The 26,914-nt window shown below is 44.7% G+C and overlaps 1 protein-coding gene across 3 annotated transcripts in view; it reads right to left on the bottom strand.

Annotated features, from left to right (window-relative positions):
- Positions 1-9,903, bottom strand: part of LOC139369574 (GRAM domain-containing protein 4-like) — a 43,216-nt gene extending 33,313 nt beyond the window's left edge. Inside the window, exons 1-2 of one of the 3 annotated variants that reach the window (XM_071108833.1) lie at positions 9,763-9,903; positions 636-843 (exon numbers count right to left, since the gene is read on the bottom strand). In XM_071108833.1, coding sequence (XP_070964934.1) covers positions 636-800 — 165 coding nt within the window. In that variant the 5' untranslated portion in view covers positions 801-843; positions 9,763-9,903. Of the gene's footprint in view, positions 1-635; positions 844-978; positions 1,117-1,540; positions 1,765-9,762 lie in introns of those variants that run through there. The other 2 variants (XM_071108826.1, XM_071108841.1) reach the window with 2 other exon arrangements.
- Positions 9,904-26,914: the final 17,011 nt, after the last annotated feature.

Here is a 26,914-nt window from a genome sequence, read left to right as displayed (position 1 = left end):
CAGCAACTTTGCACTTTTTTTGGACACTTCATAAAGAACGCAATCAATTTGACCCTGTGTGGAATGATATCAAATAACTCATGATAACTTTGATCGGTGTTAAAATGGGGAAAACATGCATTCAACTTTTTCCTCTGAGTAGATCTTCAAAGATCAAGCAGTTTGATCAACCTCTCTCCACAAAAATATGAACATCAACACACCAGAATATGCAGTCAAATGAAATAGTTGGATGAAAAATATAGCTGTTCTTCTAATGTGTTCAGGGATGTTGAGTTGGCGGTAGGCCTTGGCACATGTATAGTTTGACTAAACTCTGCCTGCAGTGATGCAGACAGCGGTTGCTAAGTCTTTCTCTCCATCCTCGCTTGAGTGAACTACATCAACAGGAAGGGGGTTGAATAAACATGAAAGCCATGTATCAAAGGGGGGACATTTTGGCTAACCCCCCCTCCTCCCCGAAAATGGAAGCGGCACCTTGGTATGACGAGTGAGTAGACTTAACAAAGTTATCTGTAAGATTCCAAACTAAGTTAGGAGGTAAATATCGGTTTTGTGTCAGTGAGAATTAGTGAAGTGAAAGAGTCTGAAGAGATGCCAGTTCTGTGGTTCTATTAATACTGATATTCACTTACAGGGTCTTGCAGTTCTTCAGTGTCTTTCATTTCAAGTGAGGGCCGAGGCTTCATCAGAATCTCTTCGCTACATTCAGTGTCAGATGTGTTGGGCGAGTCGCCCAGATCCAGAAACACATCTGTCCGCTGGCCCCGGAACCGGATTTTGTCCAACCGCTTAAGCATGTTAAACACAGTCGTCTTTATCTTAACATGGCGTATGGCATCCCTGTAGGGACAAAAAGGAAGAAAGACACAGGTGGTTAGAATAAAATATTGTACCGCCAACTCACTGACCAGGATGTGTCTCCATAAGGCATTGTAATTATCAGAGTAAATACTCAGACACTATGAAAGCTCAAACCAAGTTTATTCTTCCCAGAGGATCGAACAGCTGAACAGACAAAGGCATGGTTCCACCCGTTCCAACCCACTTTGGGTGCAGTCTCCTCTTTATCGCTAAACATTGCATCATTATTGCTAGGCAGGGAGCTAAGTAAGCGGTTCCTCCCCTTATCAGTACAGCCACATGTGACCGTTTTCCCTGCACTCAGCCCCCCCCAGCTTCATTATGGCAACCCTCATGTCTCTTTTATAACTAATGATTAATAAATAGTTCAAGCTCAGAAATCCTATCATCATCATCCTTAATAAAAATGTCGGAAAATTATACATCTATATGAATATGACCAATTCTAAATGCCAATATAAAGATTCCTGTGCAGCAATATAATACTTACATGTGCAATCCACAAGGACATTGCATTCTAGCACAGGCATGAGGAGGGAGGTATGAACGGCATAGTCATCCACATACAGTCATTCAATTCTGCAAGAGTAATGGGCACACAGCATGATTTCATTCCTATCAATTTCCTACAGGAGAAATAAAACCCTCTACTCAAAATCAGTAATGAGACACTTACCGTAGAATAAACTTGACTCCCATCACTTCTCCACATGATTAGACAATTCTAAAACGATGACAAAATAGACAAATGGTAGGCAGGAAGAATGTCTATTTCTTCTACCTTAACTTTGATCCCTTTTCATCTAGAATCTATTTTTCGAAGTATTATTCTTTCCCCAAAACTTAACTTGCTATACATGTTGCACCAGCAAAGTAGGGCCAGAGCGGTGTGAGACCAATGTGACTGAGGCGGTGTGGGTGAGTTGGGCAATGATTTTAGGGCTGGGTCGTTCCAGCATTATCTCTTTACTCTCTGTAGGTCAGACAGAACGCTGGACCCTTTAGCCTCTGCCCAGAGAGCGAGATTGAAAGAGAGTGGAAAAGAGAAAAAGGTTGAAGGAGAAAGAGAGATGTGGTGATGGCCAACTTGCATCATTAATTAGGAGACTAGGCACCCTTTATAAGACGAGAGGTTTAATTTAGGAGGGTTTTGCTTTGAACAAAACTTTCCATACATATTTGCCCCTAGTTAAATATACTTTTTGGACCTGAATGCGAAAACATTCAGGAGATAGAGGTGCCCAAAGTTCACCCATTTTGCATATCCCGCAATACAATGAGACATCCATGTCTGCATCACTGGAAAAGATAAATGGTTGAGTTTGATATAATTGAGTTTGATATATAAGCTTACAAAAAAGGTTGACAAACTATTTGATAATGTCAACAAAACAATTTTACTTTTTTCAACTTGATTGGATTCCACCTGTGGTAAATTCAATTGATTGGAAATTATTTGGAAAGGCACACCCCCATCTACAGTATATAAGGTCCCACAGATGACAGTGCAAGGCAGTTTTCAAATGCAATGTATGTGTGACACATGTTAATGTTTTTAAATGTATGTAAATTGGAGTCTTTTGCCTGTAATGTCTTTTTCGTTGTGTGTCTGACCGAAGTAAGACTAGCTGTTGCCATTGGCGTCGGCTAACGGGGATCCTAATAAATCAAATCCAAATCCCAAAGGTTCTCAACTATAAGCACAGCTTACTGGTGGGACCATGTGAAATACAATCCCGACGCTCTGTTTTATCGTTTAATAATCATTGCTTGCGATAAGGTTTTCGAAACATATGGATCTTATCTTTCATATCAGCAAGAATCTTTCAAAAAAAAAAAGATACACTTGCTGTAGCAGGTTTGCACAGATCCATACGGCTGTGACTCCAGCCGACAAAATACACTTCCACTACACTTCTTTCCCTAGTACACTTACACACAGGTGTAGCACGTCTTCTGTAAACAATCAACCAAGGACTAGAGAGTGTATTTTTACCTGGAGTTCTTCCCTTATTGTAGGCTACTACTTAAACCACTTTTAGTATAGTAAACAACCAAATAGTCTTGAACTATCTTACTCCCTCTGTTTAGCACATGGCCTCACAAGTGAATCATTAAAGAGACAGGCGGGGCTAAAGCTTAAGAGGGTGTGAACAATGTTGAATAGGTCTAGACAAAGTAGCACTCCAGTAGGTGTACCAAAACATTCAAGTTTATCAACTTTCAAAGCAGAATTATTTTCCCATGACATATCATTTTGTAGCTCTGTCTCTACTTTTATCCAACATTTTAAAAAAATTGCAGGCCTCCCGAGTGGCACAGCGGTCTAAGGGACTGCATTGCAGTGCTAGCTGCAGCACTACAGATCCTGGCTGTGTCGCAGCTATCCACGACCGGGTTGTCCTTGTCCCATCGCGCTCTAGCGACTCCTGTGGTAGGCCGGGCGCATGCACGCTGACACGGTCACCAGGTGTACGGTGTTTCCTCCGACACATTGGTGTGGCTGGCTTCTGGGTTAAGCGAGCATTGTGTCAAGAAGCAGTGTGGCTTGGCGGAGTCGTGTTTTCGGAGGACGCACAGCTCTCGACCTTTGCCTCTCCCGAGTCCATACGGGAGTTGCAACAATGGGACAGGACTAACTACAAATTGGATACCACAAAATTGGGGAGGAAAAGGTGTAAAAAAATGTTTATAACAAAACCACATACAAAAGAAACTGACAAAGGGTGGCTACTTTGAAGAACCTCAAATATAACATATATTTTGATTTGTTAAACACTTTTTTGGTTACTACATGATTCCATGTGTTAGTTCATAGTTTTGTTGTCTTCACTATTATTCTACAAAGCAGAAAATAGTAAAAAAAAATAAAGAAACACCCTGGAATGAGTAGGTGTCCAAACTTTTGACTGGTATTATATATATATATATATAAATAAATAAATATATATATATATAAACACTTTTTTCCCTTAAAAGTTATGAGGTCCAAAAGGCACCACATCAAGATAATGTGTAATGTGATGTAGCATGTCAGAGGAAGATGTGTGTAGCTCACGTTAGCTAGCTACCTTGCTAACAACAGCTAACTGTAGTACATTGGCATTTAGATCAATACAAGACAGGATCTTGGATAGTATCTTCCAAGCTTATCATAGGATGTAGCCAGCTTGCTTTCAATTATGTTTCAACTCAAACTGGCTAGCCAACTTGTTTCAACTCTGACAAAAAATATAACTAACCCAGATTTGCAAGTTAAGTAGCTAGCTAGCATTTCGGCTTCATCTTCTAACCCAAAACATGCCTGTTCTCATTAATGTTTGTGTATTTTCTAAGGCAAAAACGAATTAAGGATGGTACTTGTCAACTAAAAATACAGCTATGGCTCTGGCAGCAAATATCAACATGTGTCAGCAAGCAATGTACACAGCTGTTTGCATAGTCATGGCATCAGCGTCACCGGCCTGAAAGGATTCTGTAGTTACAGTCTCTCTATTAGCATATAAATTGTTTCCAAACTAGAGAAAGTTATTTTTCCTCGCTATATGTTTATTGGGTGATACTTTATTCCATTCACAGGCCAAGTACAGAACCTGGTGGATTTATTGTTCAGCAGCGTCGTGGGAACCCTGCTAACATATCAAGAGCTGTTACAGAAGGCTGAGGCAGTGGCCAGACACCAGTCCCGCTTCAGAGTAATGGAGGACACTTGAATCAGGTTGGGCACATTTGATCTGGTCAATATACTATCTATCCTGGAATTCACCTAACCACCATTAATCATGTAATCAGTGCTATATGTCTTGTATGTTGTAAGGTGTCCCCTTCCACTGTCTGTGCCAATGGACTACTCCTGGGCCCGAGTGAGTAATGCCAACCAATCAGTAACACACTGGCATGTGTCCCTTGTGAATTAGCATCTCTGATTGACTATGATCTATGCTACCATGCCCATCAGGCATTGGCAAACACCTCAGAAGGGACAAAAGGTGATTGCTAATAAGACAGTACATCACAAGTGTTTAATAATATCACCCTTTTGATACGTGTCACTCATCAACCCTTCCTTGTTTTTTTCAACAGATGGGCAGAAGAGATACTTTTGAAATGGAGTCCTGAAACAGGTTGATACTGATGTCTGAATTGGGAGAGGCCTTACACTCAGCATTAAAATTATACAAGACATCTATTACTTTTTATCGTCTTTTGTAATTATTGAGTCGAATGGTACTATCAAACATTAGTGGGTACTTCTTTCTTACACGTGACACCGTACCGGAAGCTATAATATTTGCACATTGTTATATTAGCAGAATATGGTTTATTCTACATGAAACTGTTACAACTTGAAAGTTATCAAAACATTGTTTAGAATATCTGCATAAGTTGAGCAATTACACTCTTCTCATATTACTCTGTCGGCTACGGACCTATTCAAAGCTTCCTTCTGGCGGAAGCTTTGAATTAGACAGCCTACGGAGTGGTATTAGAAGAGAGTCATCTTCTTGCATCTTACATCTGCCTGTATTTATTGAACTCTGCCTGCTGGACCCATGGTTTGAGGCAAATTCAGTCATATCCAGGATAGAGTGTCATGCATTCCAGCCCGCTTGCCACTTCCTCAACCACTGGAGACTTGAAGACAGAATCTCACCCAGAGAGCTGTGCATATCAGTGTGTGCTTAAGGCTTCAGTTTGGCTGGTGCCTAGCCGAACTCGGCTAGCCGAAAGGAAGGAGTGTGCTTACAAGACCTTCAATTGAAAAATGAGAAAAAAAGCAACCATAGTACTGTTTGTTCATTTTGAGACGCCGTAGCTAGTATACACTTCCTCAAAAGTCTGAATTAATCTAATTAATCTAACTCAAGAAATCGGTCATTAATTTTGACGTTTTTGCGGAGCAGATCTTAGTCTCGCAATTTTACATCTAACTAAGATATTTGGTGCAGTATTTCACCAAGAACTGAATTAGCTTTCCATCTTGAGATGGCGAATCAGTCTGGAGAGGAGAAGTCCTCAACTTCAAAACTTTATTCTCTCCATAGCAAAGCTAGATTAGCTTACCTCACTATACTCACTACTGGTCTTGTTTGTTGTGATTGAATGCCAAAGACACACCCAAGAAACAACCACATCAAACCACACCCTCAAGACAAGTCTAGTTTGACTTTTGTCATAGCTGCAAGGATTTCTAAATGAGCATTGATGAAAAACAAGGCCAAATCAGGAAGTGCGGTCACCCTTTAACAAAACTCCCCCAGCCAGAAGATAACTTCATGAATATATGCTAAAGTCTAAGAATGGACTAAGGTTAACCATTAATCTTTTCTGAGTTAAGGGGTTTGACATATGCAGCTAAGCCCTACCGATTGAGAGAAAATCATGAGCAGAAAGGTGTGATGGCTGTGTCTGTGCACAAAGGCAAAGTAAACAGAGCAATGAGAAGACTAAAATCCTCTAAGCCCATAGGGTAAATCCATTTGAATTCAGTCACTTTTTGAAAGCAGCCCTTTTGATTTGAATGATACATTCTATAGATATTTGCCCATTGTAGAAGTACTCAGAAAGTAACTTTTTGGACCTGAATGCCATACCCCAACATACCATCACTGGAAAAGATAAAGGGTTGAGTTTGATATCATTTAAAAGCTGGAAGAAAAAAAGTTTTTTTTTTAATAAGACAAATTGTAATTTTCTAAACTTTTAACAGCAATTATCATTTTTTCCATATGTTGTAGCTTAGACCCTATTTTACATAATCTAAGGTTTTGTGTTGTGCCCACTCTTGAATGCACGGTGGGTGTCATGTTTTGACTGATAAATGTACTAAAATTGGAAGAGAAAGAAATTGACATTTCTACTTTCAAATGCTACCACCAACAGGGTTGGGTGTCCACACATCAGAAAATGTTGACTTGAATGGAAATATCCATTTTAAATTATACTGTCAAACTCAATAGGAAACCAATTGAAATCATAGAAATATGGATAATGAATAGACATGACCATTTAAGTTGACGCTCAATGGTGGGTGTGGTAAAAATTTCAATAAAAATGTCAATGGTATACCAGCTAAATTGCAGTGGTCTGAAGGGATAGGTCCATTCTATGAATTATATTTATACGATTGAAATGAAACCCACCCTGTCCTCAAGAGCATGTTGAGTCTCAAATCATGACGGGCACAACACAAAAACCTCAGATGATGTGAAATAGGGTATACGCTACAACATACAGTGCCTTTGGAAAGTATTCAGACCACTTCACTTTTTCCACTTTGTTACGTTACCACCTTATTCTAAAATGGATTAAATTTTAAAAAATCCTCAATCTTTACACAGTACCCCATAACGACAAAGCGAAAACATGATTTTAAAAATCTTTCACATGTATAACAAACAAAAACTGAAATACCTTATTTACATAAGTATTCAGACCCTTTGCTTTGAAATTGGGCTCAAGTGCATCCTGTTTCCATTGATCATCCTTGAGTTGTTTCTAAAACTTGATTGGAGTTCACCTGTGGTATATTCAATTAAATTGGACATGATTTGGAAAGGCATACACCTTGTCTAAGGTGTATAAGGTCCCATAGTTGAAAGTGCATGTCAGAGCAAAAACCGAGCCATGAGGTCGAAGGAATTGTCTGTAGAGCTCTGAGACAGGATTGTGTCGAGGCACTGATCTGGGGAAGGGTACCAAAGATGCCTGCAGCATTGAAGGTCTCCAAGAACATAGTGGCCTCCATCATTCTTAAAAACGGAAGAAGTTTGGAACCACCAAAACTCTTCCTATAGTTGGCAGTCTGGTCAAACTGAGAAATCATTGACCCGATGGTAACTGACAGAGGTCCAGAGTTCCTCTGTGGAGATGGATGAACCTTCCAGAAGGACAACCATCTCTGCAGCACTCCACCAATCAGGCCTTTATGGTATCGTGGCCAGAAGGAACTCTTTCACCTGAATGCCAAGTGTCACTTCTGGAGGAAACCTGGCACCATCCCTACGGTGAAGCACGGTGGCGGCAGTATCTTTCCGAATTAACTGTATGTGAATATGAAAATATGTGTGTTTAGATAATTGATGTTAAAGGTTGAAAAAAATCTATTAAAAATATTTTTTTAGAGAAATAATCAAATTATTTGAGAACACTTTAAGCTTTTAAATGATAATCAATCAACCGTTTATCTTTTACAGTGATGAAGACATGAATGTCGCATGGTATGGTGGGGTATGAAAAATGGGTCAACTTTGAGCCCCTTTACACACTGAATGTTTTGGCATTCTGGTCCAAAAAGTACATTTCTGACTGCTTCTTCCATGAGCAAATATGTATGGAAAGTTGTTTAAATCAAAATGAATGCTGACAAAAAGTGGTTGAATTCAAATGGATTTACCCTATTTTCAGTCCTTGCTGATCAGGAGGAAAGGATGCAACTTTCTTTTCTCTCACAAATCCAATGACTTTATCATGGAAGATGTAAAGGGTAAAGGTCTTATGTGACAGTGTTGTCACATTACCAAAATGTTTACATCGATACCGGGTTTGGTATCACGATTTTCAATACTATCACGATACCACAGCAAAAAAGGCATATTAACCAAAATCAGAGAATGGCACTTGAGCCAGAGAGAAACTGTGCTGTTTAATCGTTGGGCAAATTTTGAGTTCAATATCATTCAATTTTATACGTCAACAATTTTCAGTGACAGCCATATATGCATTAATGAATAAATCATATAATCAATTTGACTTTGGTAACAGTGATCATTTATTTTAATGGTAAATTTCTATTGGGTAAATCAAGCCTAGGCCTATTCATAATACAGTTGAATGCATATTCAATAGGTGTGTGTGCATGCATTGAGTTATTGAGCTTGTTTTATTGTACTGATCAACAATATCTGCATAAAAATAGCTATCTCGAATCAGTAATGTGGTCATTCACGAAGTGGCCTGTGGAAGCCCTATTCACAGACACAGTCAGTTCGCTGAGGCAATAGATCATCTTTGGGAGAGACGTGAGAGAGACCCATTAAGTGAACGAATAAAGTTTAGGCGGCAATCAGATTTGAAATCAGCATATTTTGCGCTACAATGTACAAAGTTGGTGAATTTATGTTTTTTTTTTTTATTATGGTGGGTTGTGCCAAGATGGAGGCGCGTAGTGTTCAAAACTGCACCCCTTTTAGTGATCTAGTGTAAATGTATATCATTGGGTGCAACACACTAAGAACCACTCCCTGAACAGGAGATCAATAAGCTTATAAATATTAATGACAGAGAGGCAGTATGGTACATTTTGTTTGGTCCTTTAGATTGTACTGTCTTTGTTAATGGTCATTATGTGTTTTTAAATGGGCCAACAGACTGAATTATGTAGCTGCTGGGCAGATTACATCGCCACATATCACTGCAAAATGAAATGTAAAAATCAGAACGTTCAAGTGCAAGACGTTTGGATGAGGGTTTGTAGAAACACATGTACAAACATAATTTCGTTATACGATGTTGCGCCGTCACCAGCTAATCTTGATTGAAGAACATTGTTACAGTGTAACGTTTGATTGTTTAAATATTGTAAAGCAGACAAAAGTAGCCAGTTTTAGTCGTAGTAGTGGCTAACACAAAAGTAAAAGGAGGCAATAATACATATAAGAAAGACATTAACAGTAGGTTATGCTAGGCTAAATTATAGAATTATATCAAAAACTATAAATGTGGTCAGGGGAAGGAAGACACGTTGTGAAAATATCATGTTCTCTATGAGCGCAAAATGAGAGCCTGATATCGAATTAAACCAATATATGTTGGTGCCACGAGAAATTGCACAGGACTGCGCCTGTTGCTCTTAGAACTGAGTTTAAATAAATAAGAACCGGTCAGAAAGTTTCTTACCCATAACGAAATCAGCAACAAAGTTCCATTAACGCTGTTGTTAGTCCGTCGGTCGCCCTTTCTCACCTGTCAGTGTTTCATAGACCAGTGTGCTGTGGACAACAATAGCGGAATCGGCGGTTCGCCTTCAAATTAAAAGTCACCCAATGAAACTGATGCAATTTGACTAGATGATGCTATACAAGGTTGGACTGTTGTTATTTAAGTTCAGCAAAAGAAAACAATTAGTTATTTTGACACAAAGTAAACATCAATTGGAATCCCAGCTAGCACCAGGACTTTAGCCAAACTCGTTTGAGTGAAGCCATGCTTGTCTGAGAGTCAACTACATGGCCGTTGATGTAAAAATGTTATACTTTAGATTCATATTGTAGAGGGGAGTGGAGAGGGGAATTTTCACCTCTCTGAAAATGTAGGCCTATGGAGGTGTCCCAATCCGGGGATTCTCGAGTGTAGCCCATGAAGATCTCCCACACCGCATGAACCCGAGGGGGGCGCCAAACCTGGACTGGAAGATCACGTCAGTGACTCAACGCACTCAAGTGACGCACCCCTCCTAGGGACGGGATGGAAGAGCACCAGTAAGCCAGTGACTCACAGAGACAGCAAGGGTGGTTCGTCGCTCCAGTGCCTTTGCGTTCACCTTCACACATGGGTAGGCAGACCATTCCATACAAATGGAGCTCTACAGAAGAAAGCCCTGCCTCCAGCTGTTTGCTTAGAAATTCTAGGAACAATAAGGAGGCCTGCGTCTTGTGACCGTAGTGAACGTGTAGGTATGTACGGCAGGACCAAATTGGAAAGATAGGTAGGAGCAAGCCCATGTAATGTAGGTTAGCAGTAAAACCTTGAAATCAGCCCTTGCCTTTACAGGAAGCCAGTGTAGAGAGGCTAGCACTGGAGAAATATGATCAAAATTATGGGGTTCTAGTCAAGATTCTAGCAACTGTGTTTACCACTAACTGAAGTCTATTTAGTTCTTTATCCGGTAGCCGGAAAGTAGAGCATTGCAGTAGTCTACTCTTGAAGTGACAAAAGCATGAATTTACTTTTCTGCATCATTTTTGGACAGAAATTTTCAGATTTTTGCAATGTTACAAAGATGGAAAAAAGCTGTCCTTGTAACAGTCTTGATATGTTCAGGGTCCAGAGTAACACAGAGGTCCTTCACAATTTTATTTGAGATGACTGTACAACCATCAAGATGAATTGTTCAGATCCAACAGAAAATATTTTTGTTTCTTTGTACTTAGAACTAGCATCTCTGTTTTGTCCGAGTTTAAAAGTAAAACATTTACCGCCATCCACTTCCTTATATCTGAAACAGTCTTCCAGGTAGGGCAGTTTTGGGGCTTCACCATGTTTCATTAAAATGTACAGCTGTTAACATTATGTTTCCGAATGACATCACCAAGAGATAAAATATATAGTGAAAACAATAGTGGTCCTAAAACAGAACCTTGAGGAACACCGAAACTTACAGTTGATTTGTCAGAGGACAAACCATCCAGAGACAAACTGATATCTTTCCGACAGACAAGATCTAAACCAGGCCAGAACTTGTCCTTGTAGACCAATTTTGGGTTTCCAATCTCTCCAAAAGAATGACCATTAAAAGATCATTTACCACCCACCTTCACGAGTGAAGTCTCAGTGCTATGATGGGGTCTAAAACCAGACTGAAGCGTTTCGTGTACACTGTTTGTCTTCAGGAAGGCAGTGAGTTGTTGTGCAACAGATTTTTCAACAAAGAAATTGAGCGGAATGGGAGATTCGATATAGGCCGATAGTTTTTTTTCTTGGTCAAGGTTTATCTTTTTCAGGAGAGGCTTTATTACTGCCACTTTTAGTGAATTTGGTACACATCTGGTGGATAGGGAGACATTTATTATGTTCAACATAGGAGCGCCAAGCAAAGGAAGCAGCTCTTTCAGTAGTTTTGTTGGAATAGGGTTCAGGATGCAGGTTGAAGGTTTAGAGGCCATTACTATTTTCATTAATGTGTCAAAATGTATAGAATTAAAAACCTTGAGTGTCTCCCTTGATGCTAGGTCCTGGCAGTGTTGTGCAGACTCGGGACAACTGAGCTTTGGAGAAATACGCAGATTTAAAGAGGAGTCCGTAATTTGCATTCTAATAATCATGATCTTTTCTTCAAAGAAGTTCATGGATGTATCACTGCTGAAGTGAAAACCATCCCCTTGGGGAATGCTGCTTTTTAGTTAGCTTTGCGACAGTATCAAAAATACATGTTGGATTGTTTTTATTCTCCTCAATTAAGTTGGAAAAATAGGATTATTGAGCAGCAGTGAGGGCTCTTCGATACTGCACGGTACTGTCTTTCCAAGCCAAATCGGAAGACTTCCAGTTTGGTGTAGCACTATTTACGTTCTAATTTTCTGGAAGCTTGCTTCAGGACTCTGGTATTTTCTGTATACCAGGGAGCTAGTTTCTCATGACAAATGTTGTTTTGTTTTTAGGGGTGCAACTGCATCTAGGGTATTATGCAAGGTTACATTTAGTTTCTCAGTTCAGTGGTTAACCGATTTTTGTACTCTGACGTCCTTGGGTAGGCGGAGGGAGTCTAGAAGGGCATCAAGTAATATTTGGGTTGCCCAAGAATTTATAGCATGGTTTTTGATGATCCTTTGGGATTGGGTCGGAGCAGATTATTTGTTGTGATTCCAGACTTAATAAAATGGTGGTCCGATAGTCCAGGATTATGAGGAAAAACATTAAGATTCACAATATTTATTCCACGGGACAAAACTAGGTCCATAGTATGACTGTGGCAGTGAGTAGGTCCGGAGACATGTTGGACAAGGAGAGGCCTCATTTAACACAATAAATTCATCAGGCTTAAGCCATGTTTCAGTCAGGCCAATCACATCAAGATTAAGATCAGTGATTAGTTCATTGACTATAACTGCCTTGGAAGTGAGGGATCTAACATTAAGTAGCCCTATTTTGAGATGTGAGATATCAAAATCTCTTTCAATAATGACAGGAATGGAGGAGGTCTTCATTCCAATGAGATTGCTAAAGCGAACACCGCCATGTTTAGTTTTGCCCAACCTAGATCGAGGCACAGACAAGGTTTCAATGGGGATAGCTGAGCTGACTACACTGACTGCTAGTGTCAGATCCCACTAAGACTCCACTAAGCTGTCAGGCTGGCTAACAGCCTGTTGCCTGGCCTGCACCCTGGCAGCCTGGCCTGTAACCTGGCAGCCTGCAATCAACGTAAGCTAAATATGATGTGCCTGTCCATGGTTCTGATTTCTGTGTGCGTGTGTGTGCAAGTAGAACATATGTTGACTCACCCTACTTGTAGAGATATTCCAATGCCATCCTCCTCACTTTCATGTTGACGAAACGGTCTATCACTCTGTCATACAGTACACACTTGTATTTTTTGTTGTCATAGGTTAAAATGGCTCAAATGCTTGCTCGCTAGCCTAACTTCCATTCATGAGCAATGCTAGCTAGTTAACATTAGTATTTTACATCAAAGTACATATTGAACTTCCATCCTCTCAGGCCAGGGGCACAATGTATGAATGTATGGTTGGATCAGAATCGCCGTTATAATCATTGGCTAGTACAGAGAATTAAGTAAAACCAGAAGTCCAAACCCCTATCTTCCTCCATGGCTAATTTAGGAAAGGACCAATTTTAGCTAGCTGGCAGGCCACCGGAGGACAACAACACAAGGAGATGCAACAATTCAAGTTTCTATCAATGACGTACAGTATGCTCTCAATGCGGTTATATAGGAGTGACACCAAAAATGGTCAACTTAACTCTATTTCATGAACTGCATTGTTGGTTAAGGGCTTGTAAGTATGGTCTACATCTGTTTTATTCGGCTCGTGTGACAAATAACATTTGATTTGACATCCAAGCTGGCTTCCCTTGACACTTTTTTGGGTGCACCAGGACCATTCACAGTTGAGTTCGCTCAGTTTTGGCAATTTATTTTTGATACTTTTTTCGTCAAGGGAGGCCAAATGCTTGTGCTTCCCTTGCATTGCATTCAACGCTACGGGCGGCAACAATGTCATACTCGTTTGGGCCAGACGGTATGAAATAGATGGCCTACACGTAGAGAGAGGGCGCTGTATTGCTTGCTAGGATGCCTTATCCTGTAACGGTTCTCTTCGGGTGAAGTAGAGGCGGACCAAAATGCAGCGTGGTGGTTATTCATGGTTTTTAATGAAGACGCTACACATGAACAAACTAACAAAAACAATAAACGTGAGAACTCAAAACAGCCCTATCTGGTGCAAACACAAAGACAGGAACAATCACCCACAAACACACAGTGAAACCCAGGCTACCTAAATATGGTTCCCAATCAGAGACAATGACTAACACCTGCCTCTGATTGAGAACCATATCAGGCCAGACATAGAAATAGACAAACAAGACATCCAACATAGAATGCCCACTCAGATCACACCCTGACCAACCAAAACATAGAAACATACAAAGCAAACTATGGTCAGGGTGTGACAGTACCCCCCCCCCCCAAGGTGCGGACTCCGGCCGCAAAACCTGAACCTATTGGGGAGGGCCTGGGTGGGCATCTGTCCGCGGTGGCGGCTCTGGTGCTGGACGTGGCCCCCACTTCACCATAGTCTTAGTCCCCCATCTTCTCCGCTTCCGTGGCCTCCTAGCCACGGCGACCCTACTTAACGACCCCACTGGACTGAGGGGCAGCTCGGGACAGAGGGGCTCTGGCGGCTCGGGACAGAGGGGCTCTGGCGGCTCGGGACAGAGGGGCTCTGGCGCCTCTGGGCTGAGGGGCTCTGGCGCCTCTGGGCTGAGGGGCTCTGGCGCCTCTGGGCTGAGGGGCTCTGGCGCCTCTGGGCTGAGGGGCTCTGGCGCCTCTGGGCTGACTGGCGGCACCTGGCTGACTGGCGGCACTGGCGGCCCCTGGCTGACTGGCGGCACTGGCGGCCCCTGGCTGACTGGCGGCCCCTGGCTGACTGGCGGCACTGGCGGCCCCTGGCTGACTGGCGGCACTGGCGGCCCCTGGCTGACTGGCGGCACTGGCGGCCCCTGGCTGACTGGCGGCACTGGCGGCCCCTGGCTGACTGGCGGCCCCTGGCTGACTGGCGGCACTTGCGGCCCCTTGCTGACTGGCGGCCCCTGGCTGACTGGCGGCACTGGCGGCCCCTTGCAGACTGGCGGCACTGGCGGCCCCTTGCAGACTGGCGGCACTGGCGGCCCCTTGCAGACTGGCGGCACTGGCGGTCCCTTGCAGACTGGCGGCACTGGCGGTCCCTTGCAGACTGGCGGCACTGGCGGCGCTGGGCAGACTGGCGGCACTGGGCAGACGGGTGGCTCAGGCGGCGCTGGGCAGACGGGTGGCTCAGGCGGCGCTGGGCAGACGGGTGGCTCAGGCGGCGCTGGGCAGACGGGTGGCTCAGGCGGCGCTGGGCAGACGGGTGGCTCAGGCGGCGCTGGGCAGACGGGTGGCTCAGGCGGCGCTGGGCAGACGGGTGGCTCAGGCGGCGCTGGGCAGACGGGTGGCTCAGGCGGCGCTGGGCAGACGGGTGGCTCAGGCGGCGCTGGGCAGACGGGTGGCTCAGGCGGCGCTGGGCAGACGGGTGGCTCAGGCGGCGCTGGGCAGACGGGTGGCTCAGGCGGCGCTGGGCAGACGGGTGGCTCAGGCGGCGCTGGGCAGACGGGTGGCTCAGGCGGCGCTGGGCAGACGGGTGGCTCAGGCGGCGCTGGGCAGACGGGTGGCTCAGGTGGCGCTGGGCAGACGGTAAGCTCTGGCAACGCTGGAGAGGAAGGCTCTGGCAGCGCTGGACTGAGTAGCTCTGGTGCCTCTGGAATGAGGAGCGGGAGCTCTGGTAGCGCCGAACAGGCGGGAGACTCTGGCTGCGCTGGAGAGGAGGAAGGCTCTGGCAGCGCTGGACAGGCGGGAGCCTCTGTAAGGATGGGCCGGAGAGACAGCCTGGTGCGGGGGGCTGCCACCGGAGGGCTGGTGCGTGGAGGTGGTAACGGATAGACCGGGCCGTGCAGGCGCACTGGAGCTCTTGAGCACCGAGCCTGCCCAACCTTACCCGGTTGAATGGTCCCGGTCGCCCTGCCAGTGCGGAGAGGTGGAATAGCCTGCACTGGGCTATGCAGGCGAACCGGGGACACCGTGCGCAAGGCTGGTGCCTTGTAAGCCGGCCCAAGGAGACGCACTGGAGACCAGATGCGTAGAGCCGGCTTCATGGCGCAGGTCTCCTACCTGGCTTCGCCACACTTCCTGTGTGCCCCCCCCAAAAAAAATTTGGGGCTGACTCTCGGGCTTCCATCCACACCGCCGTGCTGCCTCCTCATACCAGCGCCTCTCCGCCTTCAGCTCTTCTTTGGGGCGGCGATATTCTCCAGGCTGTGCCCAGGGTCCTTTTCCATCCAACTCATCCTCCCATGTCCATTCCTCTTCTCGCTGCTGTTGCTGTTGCCCGTTACCACGCCGCTTGGTCCTGTTGTGGTGGGTGATTCTGTAACGGTTCTCTTCGGGTGAAGTAGAGGCGGACCAAAACGCAGCGTGGTGGTTATTCATGGATTTTAATGAAGACGCTACACATGAATAAACTAACGAAAACAATAAACGTGAGAACTCAAAACAGCCCTATCTGGTGCAAACACAAAGACAGGAACAATCACCCACAAACACACAGTGAAACCCAGGCTACCTAAATATGGTTCCCAATCAGAGACAATGACTAACACCTGCCTCTGATTGAGAACCATATCAGGCCAGACATAGAAATAGACAAACAAGACATCCAACATAGAATGCCCACTCAGATCACACCCTGACCAACCAAAACATAGAAACATACAAAGCAAACTATGGTCAGGGTGTGACAGTACCCCCCCCCCCCCCAAGGTGCGGACTCCGGCCGCAAAACATGACATATGTGACATATCCGGTGAGATGCATTCAGCCTCTTGCGAATTGAGGGAAATTATGAAACATAGAGAGGCAAAATATCAAATATTTGATGTCTAAAAAATATTGGTCAATTTTTTGGGGGAAGCCTGGCTTCTCTTGGCATCCATGAATATACACCACTGGTGATGGGGTTGGCGACGGCAGTGATGAGGACCCAGGCCCAGCGAGTGCATAGGTCAAAAGGTGGTGTACCCTGAGGTGAGAGCCCAGATTTTATGCATTTCCTTCATTTGCTGTTATTGCCTTCAGGCAAATCTTGAAATGACCTCAATGTATCCGAATAGGAGCAGGGGCATTTTTAATCGACACCAGATCGATCGTCAGCCATTTTCAGTTATTTTCTTCTTCGTCTGTCATCTAACTAAAAAGGTGGAAAAGTTATGAAACGGTATGAACATTTCATATCACGATTATAGTGACCAAAATTATCCCGGTTATCAGTATTATCGCAGTATTGTTAAAATGTGCTGGGAATGTTCAAAAACTACTGATACACACACTGAAATCATTTAGTCAAGTTTACTATTGAAAATCAACAACCATCAAATTAAATTATTAGCACTATGCACTTTGTGTGCATTAACATTAAATTAATAACATTAACAATGAAGATGACACCATGTGGCCATGAGAGGTAAAAGTTTCCCTAGTGCAGCTTTAATACACTATAAGTGAATTGGTCAGAATACGTGTGACTTATTCAAATAGGGGGATTAGATACATGAAGTGCTTTCACTTCTAAACGGTGAAACAGATATGTATGGAAATAAAGGTGACATTATCTACTGTCACCTCATATGAAACAGTTGATCTGAAATCCAAAATGCTGGAGTACAGAGTCACATTTAAAATGTTAGCTTCACTGTCAAAATAGATATGGTGTGGACTGTATACTCAATACAATCTAAATCCGATACCTAACTGTCTGTCTTTTGACTGATACTGCTTTTTAAACTGGTCTGGTCAGTCTACTCAGATATTTGTACTATACATGTTTCTATCATCAAGCAATTATTCAATCATTTGTCATTGTTAATAATGATACACCAATTATGAATGTAATTATGAATGTGCTCTTCACTCATGAGTCGCGGTTTTGTCTCACCAGGGGTGATGGTCGGATTCGAATTTATCGTTGAAGGAATGAGCATTACAACAAGGCCTGTACTCTGGAGTGGGATTGATTTGGAGGATCCGTCATGGTCTGGTGTGTCACAGCATCATCGGACTGAGCTTGTTGTCATTGCAGGTAATCGCAACGCTGTGCATTACAGGGGAGACCTCCTCCCTCATGTGGTACCCTTCCTGCAGGCTCATCCTGACATGACCCTCCAGCATGACAATGCCACAGCCATACTGCTCGTTCTGTGGGTGATTTCCTGCAAGACAGGAATGTCAGTGTTCTGCCATGGCCAGCGAGGTAATCTTTCTCAGCAACCCAGCCTTTCCGATGCCTCTGTGGGGGTGTTGGTGGTGGAGGTGCTGCTGGTGCTTTGAGGTTCTTCCCTGACTTGTGCAGCTGCCAGCTTCAAGGCCTCCTGGACGCAGCTGTCAGTGATAACTTTTGCAGCCTCAGGCTCATCTAAAAAGCTCCTTTTGACGCAGGGGTCAATGAAACAAGCCATGTGCATGACTCTGTTCTCTGTTAAGGTCTTCTCTCATTACCCTTTTTATCTCCTTGGTCAGGGATGGCTCCGTATCCTTTTCCACCAGAACATCACGGGTGATGTGGTCCAGGACAGGCTTGATGGCTGACAGTGTCACTCGTGTCTCTGAGGCAAGTGCATCTGTAAACTTCAGAGGTTCAAGTAGCTGGCACAGTTGCTCCATGACACTTATGTCGGCGTCCTTGGGCATCAGATGCCATGTTCCTCTTTCTCCAGCCAGTGTCGCACAGACTGGCTGCTGTTGGCTGAGGAAACGCTCAAGCATCTTGTGTGTAGATCCCCCATCGGGTTCCCACATCATGGATCAGAGCTTTCTGTGGCATGTTGAGGGCAGCTTGCTTTTCTCTCAGTTCCCTCCTTCTCTTCCAGCTCCGTAAGAAGCCTTGGACCAGATGATTGCAGGCCTTGACTTAATTTTCAGAGCCTTTGAGATGGCCAGGTTCAAATGATGGCCAAAGCACCCAAGCCACAGATCGAAGAACTCTTCGAAAGCCTTGATCATGTTTGTTGCGTTGTCTGTGGTAACCCCCCCCCCCCCCCCTAAAGTAGTGGTTGGTGGTCACGAAGATGACTCAAGAGATTTGAAGTGTTGCCCCCTTTCGCAGCAATTTACTTTTGCATGTTCTGCAGACAGGGTGACCATCTTCGATTAAGTTTCTCTCTGCACTCTTGTAAAACCCCAAATACGACCACACTTCAGATGTAGTCTTTTTAGAAGGCAAAAATCTCCCATGTTTTCACACCTGCGTCAGACTGTTGCTAACTTTGGTTGATGCTGGACAGTATTTACCGTGAGTTTTTCAAACCGTGGTAATCAAAGACGGTTTCAATGATAATTAAAATTTAAACGGTAATACTTACCGTCCGGTAACCGTTTCATCCCTAGATATCACAACAAAAGTTACTAGGCTATATGACCCTTCCCGTCCTCCTGTCAAGAGAAGTGTCCACTAATGCTGCTCATACTAATGCTGTTCAGGACACACGTTTCAAAGCAACCCTCATTCCAAGTATTAAAGGGAAACTTCACAATTTTTCAACTTCATCATCTCCAGCACCACTCCAATATCAACATACAGTATGTGAAAATGGTGCATTTCTATGTAACAATTGAGGAAGATAAGTTTTATCCATTGACATCATCAGTATTATTTTGGTTATTTTAACCAATTGTGAGTAGGCATTGCCTACTAATTGGCTGCAAATTGTCTACTAATTGGTTGATGATCGAAACACTTATCTTTATATTTTTTTACTACAGAACATAGAAACACATTTTCACATATGTTGATGTTGGGGTGGTTTTGGAGATGATGAATATGAAGTGGAAAATTGGTGAAGTTTCCCTTTAAAGTTGAACTCCAGCAGTGGCGGCTGGTGGGAGGTGCTATAGGAGGACGGGCTCATTTTAATGGCTGGAATGGAACGAATGGAACATTATCAAACATATGGAAACCGCATGTTTGACTCCGTTCCATCAATTCCATTCAAGCCATTACAATGAGCCCGTCTTCCTATTGCCCATCCCCACCAACCTCCACTGAACCCCAATAAATAACATTATCTCATGGCAAACGATGCAGGAAGTCCATACACAAAGTAGGGAACCAATTTACCACGCCAGTAAAGTTAATGGATCTCTCTTTGTTGTGATGAATGTTACTGTTTTCCTCTAGGTTTAGGAAATATTCAGAGCCTCATGTGTATTCCATTGCAATATAAATTGTGGCCTAGGCAGCTCTCGCGAAAATGTTTTACAATTTTAGAGAAAACATTCCAGGCGTTCAACAACGGCCACAAGTAGGCAGTATCACATAATATTTGCCAGTATTTTGTGAGGTCAATGTATTTGATTTCTTCCAACACTGCATGCAGATTTCATTTGATTTGAGAAAGGATGCTTGTAAGTAAATGAAATCAATATATTCTCCCTAAAACACAGTGCAACAATTGGATGCAGACACTTCTTCTCTAGTAGCCTACGGTGTACTATGTAAACAGAAGCAGCAAGTACCCTTTGTCAAAAGTCATTTAGCAGACTCTCTCATCCAGAGTCCCTTTAAAGACTGTGGTGTAGACATTAAAAAGCTCTAGTGAGTGCATGCATTTTTATGCTGGTCCCCCATGAGAACTGAACCCACAACCCTGGAATTGCAATCACCATGCCCTACCAACTGAGCTACACAGATTATATTGTGTTAAGGGTGAAACATCCCTTTAAAGACTGTGGTCCAGAAATTAAAAAGCTGTTCCTCTCAAAATACAAACAAACATGATTTGTCCACTTACCTTGGCTAAAATGTATTGGGAAATTCTCATTTAGATCCTGATGGAGTGATTTTCAATACATTTGCTGAATGGACAGAATTAGAGTGAATTGAACCCCCCCAAACCTGGTGATAAACCATCAAATCCATTTGACCGTTGATCTTTGCTCTCCCTTCAGCACATTAGTTATTGAGCTCCACATTTTGTCAGTTTGAACAGCAACAGTTTGAACATGTACAATAACGTCAGAAACGCGATCCTGTTCTCCTGTTACCTGGTGAAACATTGGCTTTCACTGAATGTTAATGAGACGTTTCTAATGCCTTTCACACCCTCTAGTCATTACCTGGACTGCAAAACGGTACGGCAAACATGTGTCCATGACCAGTTCCTTTGATTAGCAGACAGGTTGAGTGGGTAAGGTGTGGATTCATTTGATGCCATGGTTGCCACCATACGATGTGTGTTGCCTAGGGATGCTGTGTGGGGGCAAATCTGTGTGCATATGTCCCTAAAAGTACTGATGCTGTTTTCCTCTAAAATTATTAATCTTCTTGTGTGTGTGTGTGTGTGTGTGTGTGTGTGTGTGTGTGTGTGTGTGTGTGTGTGTGTGTGTGTGTGTGTGTGTGTGTGTGTGTGTGTGTGTGTGTGTGTGTGTGCGCTTCTGGGGCAGACATGAGTGCTGCAGCTTTGTGCCAGAATATTTACTTTAACTTAAAGACACGCTATAGATTTGTAATTGCTAACAATCCTTAGTTTTAAGCTAGCAACAGCTTTAGGCTTCCACAAGCTCCATGTCCAATACACAGACAAAGATTGGTTGACTGGCAAGGTAGGGGAGGTGCGTCTGTTAGATTTAATGACATGCTTGCTTACCCACATATGACCATGTTTCGTGTACACAGACATACTCTCTCCAAAACAAAAGGCCACACTGACCAGCAGGCCATGAATTCTGCATGCATAAAAAAACAAAAATGAATGACTAAGCATGCATCTTCAGTCCCCTTTCAGTCGGTCACTTGGTATAACACAATATGGGGAGTCAACAACCAATTATATTCACCTGAAGAAAACTGAAATCACTCCCAATGGGCCAATGAATACCTAGTATGCCCTTGGAAGTAACGCTTTCCTGGCTATAATACCGGCGCTCGCATCCATTTCCTAAATGCTTCTCTCTTTAGCTCACCTGAAGGAAGTAGGTGTTACGAAATCACTAACTACTTTACTAAACATATGAAGACTAAGGGATTCGTCTCTGACTTAGGCGTCTGTTAGTGGGGAGAGAGTACTCGTCCCCCTAGATGTTGCAAGTTTGGGTCTTGGTATCGGTTTTTGTGTTTGCTAAAAGCTAACTACTTTCTGCTCTGCTTGTGTAGCTAATGCTTCCTTGCTTGGGTACAATTTGTGTTTGCTAAAACCCCACTACTTTCTGCTCTGTGTGTGTAGCTAATGCTTCCTTGCTTGGGTACAATTTGTGTTTGCTAAAACCCCACTACTTTCTGCTCTGTGTGTGTACCCAAGATGACCAGTGGTAAGAGTAATTTCAAAAAGCAGAGTTTGAACCTCTGACCGTGCCCTATTTTTCGGAAAATGAAAGATGGCTTTGAGTGCTGTGCTGTTTGTCCTGAAAACATGCTAAGGAGGCTTTCGCTCATGAGCCAGTTTCGCCAACAAGGTTGTTTGGCTCAGCTATGAAGTCCTTACAGGCCTGTTTCGAGGAGAAACAAAAACAGGACGCAGCTCTACGGGTCCTTTTTCCCATGAAAAACCTTTGCGGGGGCTGCCCGGCAGTTCCTATTGTGTGAAGGAAAGGGGCCAAGCCAGAGGCGGGTTCATGGAGAGTTTTTGACCATCTTGGTGCTTCTGGGCAGCGGGGGACTTCTTGGCATGGACACTGTGCTGGGTCAAAAGAGCGCGAGGTGAAAGCTGATTCTTCTGCACTGCGGGGAAAAGAGCAGACCTTTGCATACATAGCAAGAGGCCGGGAGAGTGGGCGTGTTCTCAGGGTGCAGTTATACCATGGGAGATGAGGACGCTGACGAGGGTGTATGGTCTGCAGTTCGCTGTGCATCCTCTTCCTGCTTTTTGTGGCGTGATTACATCAATGGTCCTCCTGAGTGACGTAGCGGTCTAAGGCACTGCATTGCAGTGCTAGAGGTGTCACTACAGACCCGGGTTTGATCCCTGGCTGTATCATAATGGGCCGTGATTCGGGAGTCCCATAGGGCGGCGCACAATTGGCCCAACATCATCTGGGTTTGGCCAAGGTAGGCCGTCATTGTAAATAAGAATATCCCTGTTGTGCCTACAGGTGTTGTCTCCTTGAAAGGACCCGTGACTGCTGTTGCAGGGGGTTCTCATGGTCTGAGAAGTGTCCCGCTGGTTGAACACGACAGATGCTTCCTTACTGGGATAGGGAGTGCTGTGTGTGGGTTACTTGGAAAAGGGGTGCTGAATATCAATTACCTAAAGCAGTGGTCACCTACCGGTCGCGTTTCTAGTCAATGAACAAAAATGTCTGTAAAAATCCACCAATAAAGCCTTGCGTTCCAATTTCTTTTATCATCTCGCACTATTGTTGGTAGGTGCAACCGATTCAGCTGCCGTTTGCACCAGGTAGGGGAAGTGTTCGGATTTTGAAAAATTTCATGTACCTGAACAAACTTTGCCTCCCTGGTTGGCCCTGGAGCAAATCGAGTGCACTTACCACTGGCCAATCGGATGGCTCAGATTACTGTGTCTGCAGTAACATAGCAGGCATAAAAGAAAGCTACAGCAAAATTGATACTATGAGATTTAAAAAATATTCAACCATGACTAGAGACAGTTAACGAATACAGCAAAGAGCTGCTGGTTTTATGAGTGAGTTCAAATTTGTCAACACTTTTTATTTGTAACAAATGTGCTGAGAGTCGGGAAGCAAGTACAGGGAGTGAGTGTTTAATAAATAAACGGAACATAAAACCATAAACACGAACAACACACTGACATAGAACAGTTACTAACACCTGAGTAAAAAACCAAGGAGAGTGACAGATATAGGAAAGGTAATCAAGGAGGTGATGGAGTCCAGGTGAGTGTCATGAAGCGCTGGTGTGTGTGGCGATGGTGACAGGCGTGTGTAATAATCAGCAGCCTGGTGACCTAGAGGCCGGAGAGGGAGTATACGTGACTCCCTCCCTGATGCGCGACTCCAGCCGCAGGACACTGACAAAAGGGACAATCCCGGGGATCAGGAGCGGACTTGTCACCTCTGCTGAAGCGCGGGAACCTGCTGAGCCGGCTGGGGCGTGGGAGCCCGGCGACCTAGAGCGCCGAAAAAGGAGCAGACGAAACAGTACCCCCTCTGCGATGCGCGACTCCAGTCGCAGGACGCCGACCAAAGGCACGATCCCGGGGATCAAGAGTGGACCAGTCGCCTACACCGAGGCACAGGAACCTGACAAGCAGCCTGAAGCGCCAGCTGTGGCATGGGAGCCTGCCGAGCACACCGAGTCTTGAGAACCTGACGAGCTAGCTAAGGCATGAAAGCCTGACGAGCTAGCTGAGGCATCCTCGGTAGACTCGGAAACAGACGCTTAACCTGCCAACTGAGTCTAGACACCTCGAAGTACCGGCTGAGGCATGAAAGCCTGGTGAGCTGGCTGAGGCATCCTCATTTGCTCCGGCAACAGAACCCAGACCAGACATGTGCTGGAGTCTAGGTGTGTGTCATGAAGTGCTGGTGCGGTGACGATGGTGACAGGTGTGCGTAATAATCAGCAGCCTGGTGACCTAGAGGCCGGAGAGGGAGTATTCGTGACATTATTCAACACTTTTATAAGACAAAATGCACATTCTCAGGTTAAACGAGTTTCACCTTTTCAGAGCTCTTTGGATTTTGATGTTCTTGCAAGCGCTTTTTAAGCAGGGCCTTTCTTTTCCACATTAAAGGTTTATATGGCAGCCATCTTGGCGTGTCATGTAGAGATTGACGGCTCTCTCGGGTGCTCCCGAGTGGCACAGTGGTCTAAGGCACTGCATCTCAGTGCTGGAGGCATCACCACGTACCCTGGTTTGATTCCAGGCTATAGCACAACCGACCGTGATTGGGTGTCCCATAGTGCGGCACACACTTGACCAAGCGTCTTCCGGGTTTGGCCGGGGTAGGCCGTCATTGTGAATAAGAACATTGTTCTTAACTGACTTCCCTATTTAAATAAGGTTAAATAAATAAAATAAAATACCCTGGGGTCTCATCTTCTGGTGGGGCGGTTCCTGAAAGGTTGCGTCGTCTCAGACCAGTGTCTAAGCCTATGCTACTGACCTAGGACCTTGGATTTGGTCCTGGACACTGTGTGAGCCTCCGTTTGAACCATTGGAGTCTGTGGACCTGAAGATCCTTTCCTACAAGACTGGGGTACTCATGGCCTTGGCGTCGCCCAAACGCATTGGGGATCTCCGCGTTATCAGTACACCCTTCCTATTTGGAGTTTGCACCTGGCGACTCCAAGGTGATACTATGTCCTAATGCAGCGTTTGCTCCCAAGGTTATGCCTATGTCTTACAGGTCCCTTGCATTCAAGCTGTTCCCTTTCTAACCTACTCCATTTGTTCCAGTGAACAACGGAGGTTGCATGGCCTGTGTCCGGTGCGCGCTTTATGCACGTGTTTGGATAGGTCCAAGGATATCTGCATTTGTGACCAGCTTTGTGTCTATTTCACTAATCTAGATAGGGGTAGGGCTCTTTCTAAGCAGTGTGTTTCTCATTGGATTGTGGAGGTTATCTCTCTGGGGTATGAAAGCAAAGGACAAGGGTTCTCACTCCACTAGGGGTGTGGCAGCTGCTTGGGCATTTTGCAGGAGTATGGCAATGGGTGATATCTTTGCTGCAGTTGTATCACTTGGATGTAACTGCTCCCACGGTGCCTCATAGTGTTTTTATTGCTGGGTTCGGGAGTGGGTGTTAGGCAGCCCGCAGGTTGCACATTTATTTATTTAATATTTTATTTATTAAAAAAAGAAAATGGTACCCCTTTTTCTCCCCAATTTTGTGGTATCCAATTGGTAGTTACAGTCTTGTCTCATCACTGCAACTCCCGCACGGATTCTGGAGAGGCGAAGGTCGAGAGCCGTGCGTCTTCCGAAACATTACCCAACCAAGTCGCACTGCTTCTTGACACGATGCCCACTTAACCCAGAAGCCAGCCGCACCAATGTGTCGGATGAAACGCAGTACACCTGGCAACCATGTCAGTGTGCACTGCGCCCGGCCCGCCACAGGATTCGCTAGTGCATGATGGAAAAAGGACATCCCTGCCGGCCAAGCCCTTCCCTATCCCGGACGGTGCTGGGCCAATTATGCGCTGCCCCATGGGTCTCCCGGTCGCGGCCGGCTGCGTCAGAGCCTGGACTTGAACCCAGAATATCTAGTGGCACAGCTAGCACTGCGATGCAGTGCCTTAGACCACTGTGCAGCCTCCGCATTTAACCCGGGTTACCACAATTCCCCGACTCTGATCGATGCTATGCAGTGCCTTAGACCACTGTGCAGCCTCCGCATTTAACCCGGGTTACCACAATTCCCCGACTCTGATCGATGCTATGCAGTACCTTAGACCACTGTGCAGCCTCCGCATTTAACCCGGGTTACCACAGTTCCCCGACTCTGATCGATGCTATGCAGTGCCTTAGACCACTGTGCAGCCTCCGCATTTAACCCGGGTTACCACAGTTCCCCGACTCTGATCGATGCTATGCAGTGCGCGTGCGTGCTTTACTAAGTCACGACAGGTGTTCCGTCGTTTTAGACTTGGGGTTCCTTGTACGAGTTCTGACATTTCAGACTCTAAAGGTAAGTATTGTTCTTGGAACTGTGGGGTCTATGGACTTGGACTCTATGGTCAGGGTGCATAGCCAATTTGCAGCAGGTTCTGGTTCCCTATATGGGGGTCTGACAGTTCAGGCTTCTCGGTAAGTATTAGGGGGAAAAGGTGGCTTCTGTAACTCGTTTTTGGAGCCAGTGGAACCTGTGTGTGCTTGGGCTGCCACGGGCCTCCTAGATTGGTACCGTCTGAGCCCGCCTGGGGTGGGATTGTATTTCCCCATCGTATGTTATGCTGAGGGGCCGACTGAAAGGAAACGTACAGTTATAACTACTGTTCCCTGAATAAAGTTACATTTTTCAACCATTTTCCATTTTCAAAATTATTGAGGTGAACAGATGGAAACGGGGTCTTAGAAAACATCTACCAGAAAAAGTCTTAA

The sequence above is a fragment of the Oncorhynchus clarkii genome, chromosome 2 (genome assembly GCF_045791955.1).
Source record: "Oncorhynchus clarkii lewisi isolate Uvic-CL-2024 chromosome 2, UVic_Ocla_1.0, whole genome shotgun sequence".
Classification (NCBI taxonomy): domain Eukaryota; kingdom Metazoa; phylum Chordata; class Actinopteri; order Salmoniformes; family Salmonidae; genus Oncorhynchus; species Oncorhynchus clarkii.
The sequence above is the reverse complement of the archived record's forward strand: the minus strand, read 5'-3'. Positions and strand labels throughout refer to the sequence as shown.